Here is a 13,634-nt window from a genome sequence, read left to right as displayed (position 1 = left end):
CACCACACACACTACACACATACCCCACACACACCACACACACACCACACACACACCACACACACACACTACACACATACCCCACACACACTACACACACACCACATACAGCACACCACACACACTACACACACAACACACAACACAACACACACCACACACAACACACACACTACACACCCCACACCACACACACTACACACATACCCCACACACACTATACACACACACCACACACACACACACACCCCACACCACACACACACTACACAGACACCACACCCACTACACACACAATACACACAACACACAACACAACACACTACACACACAACACACACACTACACACATACCCCACACACACCACACACACACCACACACACCCCACACCACACACACTACACACATACCCCACACACACCACACACACACCACACAACACACACACTACACAGACACCACACCCACTACACACACAATACACACAACACACCCCACACACTACACACATACCCCATACACACTACACACACACCACACACACGACACCACACACACTACACAAACACCACACACACACAACAGAACACACACACTACACAGACACCACACACACTACACACCACACACACTACACACATACCCCACACACACTACACACACACACTACACTCACTACACACACACAACACAACACACACACTACACAGACACCACACACACACACACACACTACACACACAGAACACACAACACACACACCACAAGTCCCAACCCACCCGTAATTAAACTCTAACTTATGCTTTAATTACACTCTCTCAATTTCAGCTCTTTTACCCTGACTCAGAGGTCCTAAAATGAAGAAGGCCTCTGGTCCCCCCCACTAACTATATAAATGTGGAGAAACTCCTGTCCCGGAAGAGGGAGCGATGTGGGCATCTGTACACAGGAAGGTCTGAGAAGGGCCGCAAGGCCGCCTCTGGCCGCCCCTGGGTGTGGGAGTCCCAAGCTTCACCAGCCTGTATCTGAATCCCTGAGTTCTCAACCCCATCCCTTACCTGCTAGTGATGGAGAGGGCAGGGAAGATGGGGCCCCGACCTCCTAGGGAGAAGGAAAGCAGGAAGCAGAAGGAAATTGTGGCTACTTAACAGTGGCCACACTTTCTTGCCTTTTTTTTTTTTTTTTTTTACAATTGATGCTTTCTGAGATTTTCATATAGAGAAACTGAGGCCCGGGCTGGGCAAGTGCCTTGTCCATAGTCACAAAGCAAAGAAGCAACGGGGGAGGGGGGCTCTCAATGATATCTCCTGACACCACAACCCTCTCCCCTTAGCAGGCTGTATAATTCATTATGAATATATTTTTTTCACAGACAAAAAGAAACATGCTCTGTTAATTGAATTCCTGGCATTGATTATAATGTTTACAGCTTTCAACAATATTATCCCCATTTTACAGGTGAGGACACTGAGGATCAGTGAGATTAAGTCACTTTCTCAAGGTTGCCTAGCTAGAAACCAGCACACTGAGGACTTGAACCCAGAGTTCATTCTCTTCACACTGCCTCTCAAGATGGAGCAAAAAACGCCAGGTGGTTACAGACTGATTTCTCTCTGCTTTCCCAGCAAGGCAGCTGAGAAGTGTGGGCTTTGCCGCTGGTCCGCAGCGCTGGGAGTGGTGTGCCTTGTTGTTGATCTTGCCAAAGCCTTGCCTGCCGTGTTGTGAATCGGCTCAGCCCAGGGATGTGGCAGGTCAGCCCGTGGGGTGGTCCCAGAGGAAAGGCACGTTCAGTGAGGCGGGGGGTGTCTTTCTTCTCCTTCTCATTGGAGATCCGAGGGGGAATTGGTCAAGGCAGAGAGAAAAGTGGAGGAAAAGGAGGAAAGAGAGGCAGAACAGAGGTGGGGTCTCACCCGCATCGAAACCTCCAGGGCAGCAGCTGTCAGTCCCGGCTGCCAGCACAGCCTCCTGAGGAACTTCAGTGGCACTGATGCCCGGGACCTGCGCCCCGAGATGCTGAGGGTCCCGTTGACCTGGGGTGCAGCCTGGACATCATCGGGAGTTTTTAAATCTCCCCAGAGATTCTGTTGTGTAGCCGGGACTGGGTGAAGGCTGGGTCTGAGCCCTACACAGACATGCTCTTGGTGAGCATCTGGAAGAGAAAGGAAGGAAAGAAAGCAGAGAAATGGGGAAGGACAGAGAAGGAAATGAGAAAACTGTTCACTTTTTATGCTTTAATGGGTCTTTTTAGGGAGCCAGAGAGATTGGTTTTCTCTGCCCTCCCCAGAGGTAACATGGTTTCTTGTCCCACCTGCTATTTTATCAAATTAAATTGAAACCAAATTAGCCCTGGGCCAAAGGGTCCCTCAGCAATTCCACGGTGCCAGAGAGCGCCTGGCACCGGCCGTGTGGCTTCGTGAAGGAGCCGAGGCCTTGGGATCCGGGCCTTTGTGGGCTCAGTTTTCTCCTCTGTGAAATGGGACTTCATTTTCTTGGGTCTCCTCACCATGTGGCTGAGGGGATATGAAGAGAGAATGGATACAAAAGAACTCTAAACAAGTCTTTTTCTTAAGGCCTTCAGAAAAAATATATGTGTTTTATAAAAGTTGTATTGCACTTACAACTGCGTTTCTGGGTTCTGCTCCTCTTTCTTCCCTTATTTAAAGTCAACGGTATATTTGATCACCCATCTCTGTAGTCCGGTGGAGGTCCTGACTTGATTGCAAGGTGGTGTTTTCTTGAGAAAGTCATTGAATCCCTCTGAGCTTCAGTTTGCTCACCTGAAAAAAGCAGAAATAAATTCTCCATCATTCATCTGTATACATGGCATTTATTTCACCTTTGTGAAGCCCTGAGTTTGGGCATGTCCCTTCAGGGAGCTCACAGCCTGTCATGAGAACTAACATAGGCAGGTGGAGTCCCATGGTTCAGTGCTAGAATCACGCCTTCTAACCACACGGCTCTCCCGTATGACCAGCTGTGTGAGCTTTAGCGTGTTTCTTCACCTCTGGGTGCCTCAGTTTGCTTATCTGTGAAATGGGTAAGAATAATGCTTCTTGGAGAGTTCACCTGAGGATAAAACGAAGGGGTGCGTGTGAAGTGCTAAGAACAGCTCCTGGCTCTGAGGAAGCCTTCTGAAAGCCTTGGCTAGCTATCATAGGGCCATAAATGCAGGAGGGTGTAGGAAGTGCAGACGGACCTATAAAATGACGTCAGGCAGAGAGGAGAGGCATTCCAGATTAGAGGACCAGCCTGGCTAAGGCAGGTCTTGAGGCTGCAAAGGATCTGGTGTCCAAAGATGTTTGAGACAGAAGAGGTGGGCTGCCCACCCCTGCCCCGCCCCATGGACCCCGTGGAAGTCTTGGAAGGCTGAAAAACTTAGTGGAATTCTGTGGGCTAATTTTTGCTATTTCCACAGTCCAATTCTATTACCAGCTGCTTTTTATTTCCCTCCTTAAATTGGCCTGCCTTTTTCACTTGGCTTCCTCTAAGCAAGATAATGTCCATGAAATGAGAAATTTGATGTGCAAACTGTATATTTATATATTTTTCTAATTCACATTTAAATAAATACATAACCATTAGACATTTCCAAAGATGTTTGTCTACCGCAAATCGTCTTGTGAATACTACTCAGGAGAGGCTTTTAAAGGAGAGATTGCTAAGCAAAGGTCAGGTGTTTGTTAGGAAAGGAATAAGAAACGCAAGGTGGCTTGCTCATCATTTCTTTCTGCGCCTTCTATGGAATATTAACTACAGCTCAGCAGTTTCAAAGCTCACCTACCACCTTCTCCCCTCTTGCAGGGTCCTGGTTTGTTGGAGTGAGGATGGGGAGATGGGGTTGCCCTGCAGAGGAAAGAGATGCCTGTGTCTCGCTTAAGTGCACACTGCCCTCTGCTGGTCAAGAGGAAGTACACTTGCTAATATATGTCAGATTCAACTTTGGCTCTCTAGACCCTTGTGGAAGCTATGATGAGGGTCCCTCGGGCTGTTTTTATCCTTTGTAAAGAGGTAAAATACCCACATGATTCAAACCCCAAAGGTACAGAAGGGTCTACTATGAAAGTCAAGTTTCCCGCCCTTCCCCAGCAAACAGCCCCCTCCATCGAGGCAAACGCTATATCCGTTTCTTAAGCATCTTTTCCAGACTCTCAAAATATTTGCAAAACTGTAACAAATCTCATTCTACTAAAATAAAACCACCCAGACCAAGTAATCAGTTTAACACTGACTTTATCACAAACTCTGTTAAACTCCATCAGCAACAAGATGAAACAAATTTGTGACCAAAAAATGTAAAATGTTTAGGAGACGAAATATTTTTAACATGAGGAGTCTGTAGAAAGAAGAAATATTCAAATGAACTCTAGTGATGACATCATATGAACCAAAGGCATATTGGGATGCAGGGGAACAGTGAAACAAGGCTTCCTCATTCTGCAGGTTTTACTTGTAACTGTTAATTTGCATTTTCTGAGATAAGACAGAACCTGAGCATACTTTTTCTTTCTTGCTTTTATTGAAGTGTTGTTGAATTAGTGTTGTATGTGTTTCAGACATACAGCAAGTTGATTCAGTTATACGTGTTTTTTCAGATTCTTTTCCCTTATAGATTATTGCAAAATATTGAATATAATTCCCCATGCTATACAATAGGTCCTTGTCTGGGTACACTTTGGGGGCACGTCTGTGTGGGACTTTCATGGGATGTTGTATGAAACATTGGTTCGTATCTTGGGCTCTGACAGACCTAGGTTTGATCCAAGGTCTGATTCATATGTGACCTTGGGCAGATGACTTCTCCTGGCTGACCTTCAGTTTCCTTCTCTGTGAGGAAATGGTAATACGTCTTAGCTTGTGGGGTTGCTGTTTGAATGGGTAATACTGAGCCGGTAGCGTTACTTAAATGCTAAGTGAGGTCCTGTCCCCAGACACTTTTCATGGTTGAATAAGATTCCATTGGGCGAATAGACCTCGTTTGCTCCTCTGTTGAACTGTTGAGGGAAGGCGTCCAGGTGTGTGTTTGGGGAGGATTTACCTGACCGCTGCTGGCAGAGGGGTGGGAGCCAGGGAAGGACGGAGTCAGTAAGCCTTCAGATCGCCCCACAAGCCAGCTGAAAGGTGGAGAAAAGCCAATGGCAGAGACTAAGGAGAAAGAGATGGCTTGTCGTGTCGAAGGAGACTCAGAGGCTGCGATCTTCTGGCAGGAGCTCAAAACCCCTGTGCCCAAGGAAAGCCTTTCCCTCTGACACGTAAGCGGGGCTGGTGCAGGCGGGGGCTGGCCGTGGGGAGCTCTGTCTTCCCGTGGAATCCTCCCTGCGGGGGACCTGCTACACCCGATTCCAGTCAGATCAAACCCACCTGGCCTGCCAGCACCTCTCCATCTCCCGTTGGCGCTGGAGTCAAACTGACATCCTGATTTCTCGGCGCCTCCTCAGATTGTATCTAGCTGACATCTCTCTTCTATCCCCTGCTGAAAGCCCTGCTCTGCCCTGTGGCCAATCTGCCCGCCGTTAAGTCTCTGCGTTTTCCTCTCGATTGCTGGGGGGTGGCCCAGCGGCAGGGGCCCTGGATGAAGTCAGTGTATCAAACACAGCTGAATAGGCAAGCAAAAGCACAGGCTCGTCTTTGGATCAAGAGGGAAAATCAGTTACCAGCATTTGTGTATATCATTGGAACCAGCCTCTCAAAGCTGGATCCAGAAGGACAGGGAAGCCTGGCGTGCTGCAGTCCGCGGGGTCGCAGAGAGTCGGACACGACTGAGCGCCTGAGCAAGAAGGACGCAGGAGAGAGTACCTCCGTTCTTTCTCCCGCTCTCCTCCATGCGCCTTCTCCACTGTTTCGCTTCTGTGGTTGAAAGCTTTGTTTTCATCGGCTTTCTGGTCACAACAAGTGTAGCTGAGTCTAATAATCATATAGCTGTAAACATTATTTGTTGTAAAAGCTCACCCCTCCCTCTACAGGGCTTCTTGGGCTGGGAATTCTGCAATGAGAAAGGGGCTCTGGGCTGCTGCTTTCTCACAGGAGAGCCAAATGTCACCACCCTGTTACATTATGGAAGGGATAGAGTGCTACTCTTTTTTCCTCGCCCTTACGGGGTATACTTGATATTGGCAGAGCCTGGATGGTCTGGACCTTGCCCTCTGCTGGATTCTATTGCCCTTTCAGGGTGGGACCATTTTTGAGGAGACGCACAGGGGCTGCTTTCATCAGGGTTCACATCCAGACCTGGGAAACATCTCTGTTCTTGCCAGTGATGGGCGGCTCACTCCCAGTACCTCCCCTTTCTTCCTTTGTTCCGCCCCCAGGGAGGCAGGCAGCTCCAGGCTGATTTTTGTCATTACTGTTTTCTTGGTAAGCATCAAAGGGGGGATTGAGATGGTGGTGGTGTTGATGGTGGTCATGATGGTGTTGATGGTGGTGTTGATGATGTTGTTGATGTTGATGGTAATGATAATGGTGGTGGTGGTGTTGATGGTGGTCATGATGGTGTTGATGGTGGTGTTGATGGTGGTGTTGATGTTGTTGATGTTGATGGTAATGATAATGGTTGTGGTGGTGTTGGTGATGGTGATGATGATCGTGGTGGTGATGATGCCCATAATACATCACAACATGACATAACATTCAAATGAACAGACTTTGCTCAGGTGCTATCAGTGAACCTAGAATCTGATCCCAGATCTCTCGTATCCCTTACTTCACTCTGAAAGCCCATGACATAGACTGGAAATGGTAAGCCCAATTCATAGGCAAGGAACTTCAGAAAAACCACACGCCCTCCATCAAAGTGTCAAAACAGGAATCAAACCAGACCTTCCTGGCTCCCAAGGCTGTGTGCTCTTCTCAGAGCACTGTTCCTTCCTATTTTAGAAAGAACAGGCAGTTGCTCTTGGGTTTTCGAATGAGAGGTGTTTGCACCCTAGAAGATGCTTCTTCTGCACTGAGATCATTGAAATGAATGATAGCGTAAAGCGAAGTCATGCGCTGTCTGCAAACCACTGTTACCAGCGAATTGGCTGTGAAGTCGGCTTATGGAATAAACATCTCCACTCTGCTGGGTTTCATACCGGCCTGACCCAGCGCTTTCGTGAGCCATTGATGTTTTCATGGTACTTAGAGTTAAGAGGCTCTTCCATAGTTCAAAACCTGACATTAACCCTACTATTTCTGTTGCCAAATAGACTCTCCGGCAGGCTCTCTCATAGCAAAGCATCTACTGAGCACCTACTGTATGCAGAAGAAGGTAGTGACTCCAGAATGTCAATGTACTAGAGGTTTAGAGGCTGTCGTCTAGTTGGAAACTGGCAGGGGACAGGCAGAGTCTGGGAGCTTAGTCTTAAAGCCCTGTGTGCAAAGCAAGCGCAGAACTCTTTTTCAGGAGAGGATATTCTGGGGAGTGGTGCAGGGGAAGCTGAGAGAGGGTGTGGGGGCAATTAGAATCTCCCTAAGCCACTCGTTGAAACAACCAGATGTGAGGAATCGTGGTGGATAAAGCACATCCCCTGCCTGCTGGAAGCCGACCTTCAGCAGCGGGCCTTGTGTTTGTGTTTGTGTTTGTGTTGCTTTGTGCTTACCCCTTGAAGCACCACCATGGGTAGTTTTCTTATCTCCTCCCTACTCCCAGAGTGGCCGCAAACACTGCCCTCGGGCATTGGATGAAGCTTGTGGTGGGGGGGTTGCGGGGGAGGCTGTCATCATTCCGCATCAGTTCCCAGAACTTCACTGAAGGCCGTTTCCTGGAACGCCTCTCCTCTGGCAGTGAATTGGTCCGTTAGGATGCTCCTGTTTAATGTCCTTTCATGTCTTCCATCCCCTGCAAGGTGACGCCAGGTGACCTAAACTTGGCTCTCTAAATCCTTCGTGGTCTAGTCTCCATTCCCACGTCTGTTCCCAAAACTGGGCACAGGGACCGCCAGGTGTGTCCCTTCGGGAGTCGTGACCCTTCTCCCTTCCTCCCTCTGCCTCAGGCACTGCCCTCTCTGCCTCTCCTGCATGCCTGCCTTGTGGTCCCCTTCTCTTTCTTGAGGGTCCCAAGCAAGTACCACCTCCTCCAGGGAGGCTTCCATGCTGCCCACCCCCACCCCCCCGTCTGCGTTAGACTCCCTTCTCTGCACTTATGATGCTAACTCCTGCCACAGTGCCTGGCTTTCTAGTCTGAACAGACCACTGCTCTGTGACTCCTCCTGTCTTCTGAGCACAGCACAGTGCCTGGCACATGCTGCGTGCATGCTAAGTTGCTCCAATTGTGTCTGACTCTGTGTGACCTCCATGGACTGTAGCCCGCCAGTCTCCTCTGTCCATAGGATTCTCCTGGCAAGAATACTAGAGTGGGCTGCGATGCCCTCCTCCAGGGATCAAACCCGTGTCTCTTGCATCCCCTGCACTGGCGGGCAGGCTGTTTACCACTCGTGCCCCCTGGGAAGCCCTAACACGTAGTAAATGCTTGGAAATATTAGGGAGGGGACACAAGGAAAGGTGGGGACACAGTCGGGGCTGCCTTGATTGATGCAGCCAAAGCTGAATTATCTGGCGTCCCTACAATCAGAGATCAGTTTTGTCCAGCACACCTGCCACAGCACTGGTTTCTGGGCCTTATTGAAGGGCTTCCTGGATTGTTAACTCTCCTTCATCAGCGTACCGTCTTGTGTTTGGGTCTTTAAAAGTGTGTCATCCCATGCTGCTATGAATAGTGATGGCAGGTTGGAGCATCTTCCATGCATCTTTCGTCTTTCTCCACCCCACCCGCGGTCCCATCCTCTAAACATAATAGATAACCTGGCTGATTTTGAGGCATTTGCCACATAACAAGTGGAAAGATCATTTCACTTAATATGAGGAGGCAGGATATAATTAGCAAGCAGTCAGCTTGTTCTGCGTCAGAGAAAAATGGAAGACCCATGTCGCACCCCCCAGCAGGCGGCTCAGGGCCCAGCACTTGTTTCCCCCAGGGAAGGGTTGTTAATGACGGGGGTATCGAAGGCAATCCTACTGGCTCTGCAGCGCTTGGCTCTGCGGTGACCTTTCGGCAGGAATGGTCCTTTCATGAATGAGTCTTCAAAAGCCCAGTCCACCCACAGATCCATTCCTGCGTGCAGGAAGGACCAGCATGTGCCATTTACAGGTTCAGCCTGTGGCTCCCTCACCCCACCACTTCTTAGCTTGGGCCCTGACCACATAGCATATCTCAAGAAAATGAGTGCTGCCTGAAAAAAAAAATAATAGTCTTATTGAATGCCTATAACTTGGCTTCTCAAGACCTCCTCCTCTTCTCTCTGTCCCCCAAGCCTGAACCTCAGCAATAGTGACATCCTGACCATCTACGACGGTGACGAGGTCATGCCCCACATCTTGGGACAGTACCTGGGAAACAGCGGCCCCCAGAAGCTGTACTCGTCCACGCCGGACCTAACCATCCAATTCCACTCGGACCCTGCCGGGCTCATCTTTGGGAAGGGCCAGGGATTCATCATGAACTACATTGGTAAGTGTTTCAGCCAGCTACTACTTGTCTTTGTGTTTAGATGCAAGCCAAGACCATTCCCTCTAGATGTGTCTTTTGGGGAGTGTTGTACTATGTGAGTTTTTTTAATATATTGGCACAGGAAGTATACATTGTTTTTTCATTTTTTTAAGAGGTGGGCTCTCTAGTTGGAAGGACCAGATTCGGGTCAGTACTGTCATCAATGGCTGCATGACCTTGGGCAAGTCACTTAACCTCTCTGAGCCTCCTTGTTGTCATCTGTAAAATGGAAATAGTGATGCCTCTTCCACGGGGTTGATGCCAGGACTTAGTAGATTATGACTTTAACACATTATTGACCTGGAGATTTTTGCAGGAACTTAACTCCTCCTGTGGCCATAATACATCTCCAGTCAGTAATCTTGCCTGAACAAGATACCATGTCTTTGGTTCTTCCCATTGGCTTGAAGATTTGCCCATATTCAGCCAATGAAGTGTTCTCTTTGTACCTTCTCTGGCCTCCAGAATACAGCTACTTTCCTGGCCATTGGCTGTCTTAAGGAGCTTCCTGTGTCTGAAAATAAGTCCCTCGCACTTGTTTTGTGTTGTTTGCTTGTTGTTGTTGTTGTTGAGGCAGGGAATATGACTTTATTTGGGCAGCTGGCAGACAGAGAAGATGGCAGAATAATGTCTCAAAATAGCCCTCTTGGTCCCCTGCTTTTTACTTCCAGCTGGTGGACACTCCCCATCCCTTCCCTGCTCTGCATGCATCTCTCAGAAAAGCAATCACAAGTGTCTGTCCTCTTTTTTATGTGTCTCAGGGGCCTTTTTACCCTTGATTGCAGTGCTGAGTATTTCAGAGTGTTATTGCTGCTACTTTCCATGCCTTCTTTACCGGCCAATGCCCTGGGCAGAGGCTTTCCCAGCCAGGTGCCCTCCGGAGTCAGCTGCCTTTGGAGGGAGAGTTTCTGGTGACTCAGCCTCAATCCATCTCCTTAGACCTTCCTTCCCCACCTTCCTCCCTCCTGGAAGATGAGGTCATAGCTCATTTGTCTCCTCTGGTACCCAAGTCAATCTTCCAAAATTGCATTCAGCTTGATGATGGAAATCTGACTGTCTCCAAGGCTGCCTGAGGCTGACCAGAAAGTCCGGCCAGTGTTCAGTTTGGCAGTACCTTGAGGAGGAGGTGTTGTTGTTAATTGATGCCGAGAAACTCAGATTCGTGTGACGATTTGAAACTGGCCAGCGCTATTATGTGTATTATTGTATTTCTTCTTCAAATGCATTGTCTCTGTTTCCAGAGAGTCTGGTTTGCCAGGCCCTGTGCGAGGCATCAGGATACAGAAACAAATAGAATTCTTTCCCTGCCCTTGAGCCAGTTAGCAAAAATGGGAGAGTGAGTCCCATTAGCAGACAATAGCAGGACCATATCCTGATGAGCATAGGATTCCAGCAAGTGCTTCCCTGGGGTGCACAGCCTGGCTCATATAGGTAACACAAAAAGAGAGAACAGTTCCGTTTTTTCTTATTTCTGTTAAAGAAATACATAGCTAATTTCTGTATTTAATTTTTTTAACAGGTTTTTTTTTTTGGCTGTGCTGGGTCTTGGTTGCTGTAAATGGGCTTTTCTCTAGGTGTGGCTACGAGAGAGGCTATTCCCTAATTGCAGGGTGCAGGCTTCTTGTTGGGGCCTCTTCTCTCATTGCAGAGCATGGCCTCTAACTCTACCACTTCAGGAGTTGTGGCACACAGGCACAGTTGCTCCATGATACGTGGGCTCTTCCAGACCAGGGATCAAACTGGGGTCCCCTGCGTCACAAGGTGGATTCTCAACCACTGGACCACTGAGGAAGCCTTGTATTTAATTTTGATGTCAATCAATTGCTCATCACTACCTGGCCTGAAGACCATGTTGACTTCAGAGGAAGCCAGGTCTGAAGTCAATGGAAAAGGGTGCCATGATTGATTAGTGATGTCTGTCATGGGCACGGGAGAGGTGTTTGCTACACTGGGTCTAGATTTAACTAGACATAGATGCAACTCCCATCCAGTAGAGGGGTCCAACGGGAGGGTTGGGGGTTTCTCTGGTCATCTAGAGGATTCTGAAGCTCCTAGACTGATCTCAAGGCCTGACCCCAGCTCTGCAAGGTAGCCAAGGCCTATCTTCCCTGGATGCTGTCAGAACTGTCCATGGGAACCCTGAACCTACATAGTTCTTGCTTCCCATAATTCTTCTCTGCACAGACAGAGGCAAAGACCCAGTCTCCTCATTGCTTCTTATGTTTTGCTATTGTCTGCGGCCAAGCATATGGGAGGGAAGGGAATTAAAAAGCAGAGATGAGTAAGCAGCGTTTTGCAAAGAGATATTGGTCACTTGTGTGTTTATTCCTCTAATCCCAGGATAATAAATAAGCTTCATATTGTGGGTCAGCTCCAATCAAATGACTGTGGCTCCCTGGAGTGTTGTGTGGAAAAGGATTGGGAGGTTTCAGCTTGACCCAAAGAAAGAAGTTGCTGTGATTGATTAGTGATGTCTGCTAGTGTAAGACTGGGAAGTGGTGGCATGTACTCAATACATATTTTGCCAAAAATTGGACCATCGTGCTGATCTTGACCGTGAAAATGGAGCTGTGGCTTCAGATCCCTAAATCCTGGCGCCTGCCCCATGGTAGGCACTCACATCTTAGTCAAAACAAATCACTGAATCCATATGTCTCATATTAGTGTTATTTTCGTGCCCTGCACATTAATTAGTTTCCACCTTGCCTCTAGGGATAGTCAGGGTCATGATTCTCGTCTCCACTCTATGACTGAGGACAGTGAGGCTCAGAGATATTTATTGACGTGACAGGCATCACACAGCTTCTAAAAAACGAACGATAACAACAGAAAATTAGAAGGGAAGTTACGTGACTCCTAGGCAAGTTTAGCAAAGTTAACAAAGTTTCATAGGAACAGATCATGCCAGGACCTTCCCCCAGGACGTTTGGTGAACATGTAGATTCCTGAAGCAGGGTCTCCAGAGGGGGTCTCCTGAATCTGAAACTGAAGTACAGAAGGTTACGTGACTGGGCCAAAGCCACCCAGTTAGTGGACCGTGGGGCCACACTTTGAGCCAAGGCCCTAGGGCATGGTGGCAGCGCTGAGTAATGGCAAACATGATGAGTGCCCCGGAGGAGACGGGAGGCCCTATGGAAATGTGTAGTCGTGCCGGCTCATTGGAAAGTCACACACATACATGGAATCTAGAAGAAAGGCGCTGATGAAACTATTCACAGGCAGGAGCAGACATGCAGACGTAGAGAGCAGATACGTGAACACATTGGGGCAGGAGAGGGAGGGACGGATGGAGCGAGTAGCACTGAGTGAAATAGACAGCTAGTGGGAAGCTGCCGTCTAGCTCAGGGAGCTCCGCTCGGTGACAGCCTAGAGGGGCGGGAGGGGAGCGCGAGGGAGGCGCTTGAGGGAAGGGGTATATGTGTGCGTATAGCTGATCACGCTGTTGTACAGCAGAAACTAACATGACATTGCCAAGCAATTGTACTCTAATTAAAGTATAAATATTTTTTTTAAAAAAAGATGCAAAAAAATAAGTCAGGCAAGCAAATCGTTCCCAGTCTCAAAACTCTTGGCACGAGACAGACCGCAGATTCCGTCTTTGCCCCCATTTCTCCTCTTTCATCCAGAGTCTGAGCTTTTGCAGCTGTGTCCCAAATCCAGGGCTTGGCTGATTTTTCAAAGGCCTAAAAATAGAGGCTTCTGCTCCCCACCAGGCAATTCTAGAAGCCGTTTCCCGCTCCCCTCCTTCTCACAGACACCCAGGAGATCTCCTTCCCTCAAATAAAATCATGATGAAATCCCGGGGAAAAACCATTGCTTGTTTCTCAGAATGACTTTCCCGCAGACAGAGGAGGTGCTTTGCTTCCCCTAGAAGCACAGAAGAGCCGCAAATTAATTATATGGTGTAATTAGCTCTTGTCTCAAAATCTATGCAGTGGGCACTCTGAAGCGGGAGTCATAGTAGTGGGCTTTGGACTGCTACCTTAGTAACGAAGGTTGGCAGGAGGAAATCAGAGTTACTCTGGAGGAAGACTCTGTGATGATAAGCTGTGTGTAGCATTTTCTGGAGTGTGGTTAATGTTCACTGATGGCAGGCAATGGGATTTGAAGAA

At 48.4% G+C, this 13,634-nt stretch overlaps 1 protein-coding gene across 1 annotated transcript in view; it reads left to right on the top strand.

The window, feature by feature from the left end:
• Window positions 1-13,634, top strand: part of SEZ6L (seizure related 6 homolog like) — a 74,031-nt gene that overhangs the window by 34,920 nt on the left and 25,477 nt on the right. The window contains 1 exon segment of the mRNA XM_018061199.1: window positions 9,287-9,483. Within this exon segment, the coding sequence (XP_017916688.1) occupies window positions 9,287-9,483 (197 nt within the window).

Source organism: Capra hircus, chromosome 17, assembly GCF_001704415.2.
Source record: "Capra hircus breed San Clemente chromosome 17, ASM170441v1, whole genome shotgun sequence".
Taxonomy (NCBI): Eukaryota; Metazoa; Chordata; class Mammalia; order Artiodactyla; family Bovidae; genus Capra; species Capra hircus.
The sequence above is the reverse complement of the archived record's forward strand: the minus strand, read 5'-3'. Positions and strand labels throughout refer to the sequence as shown.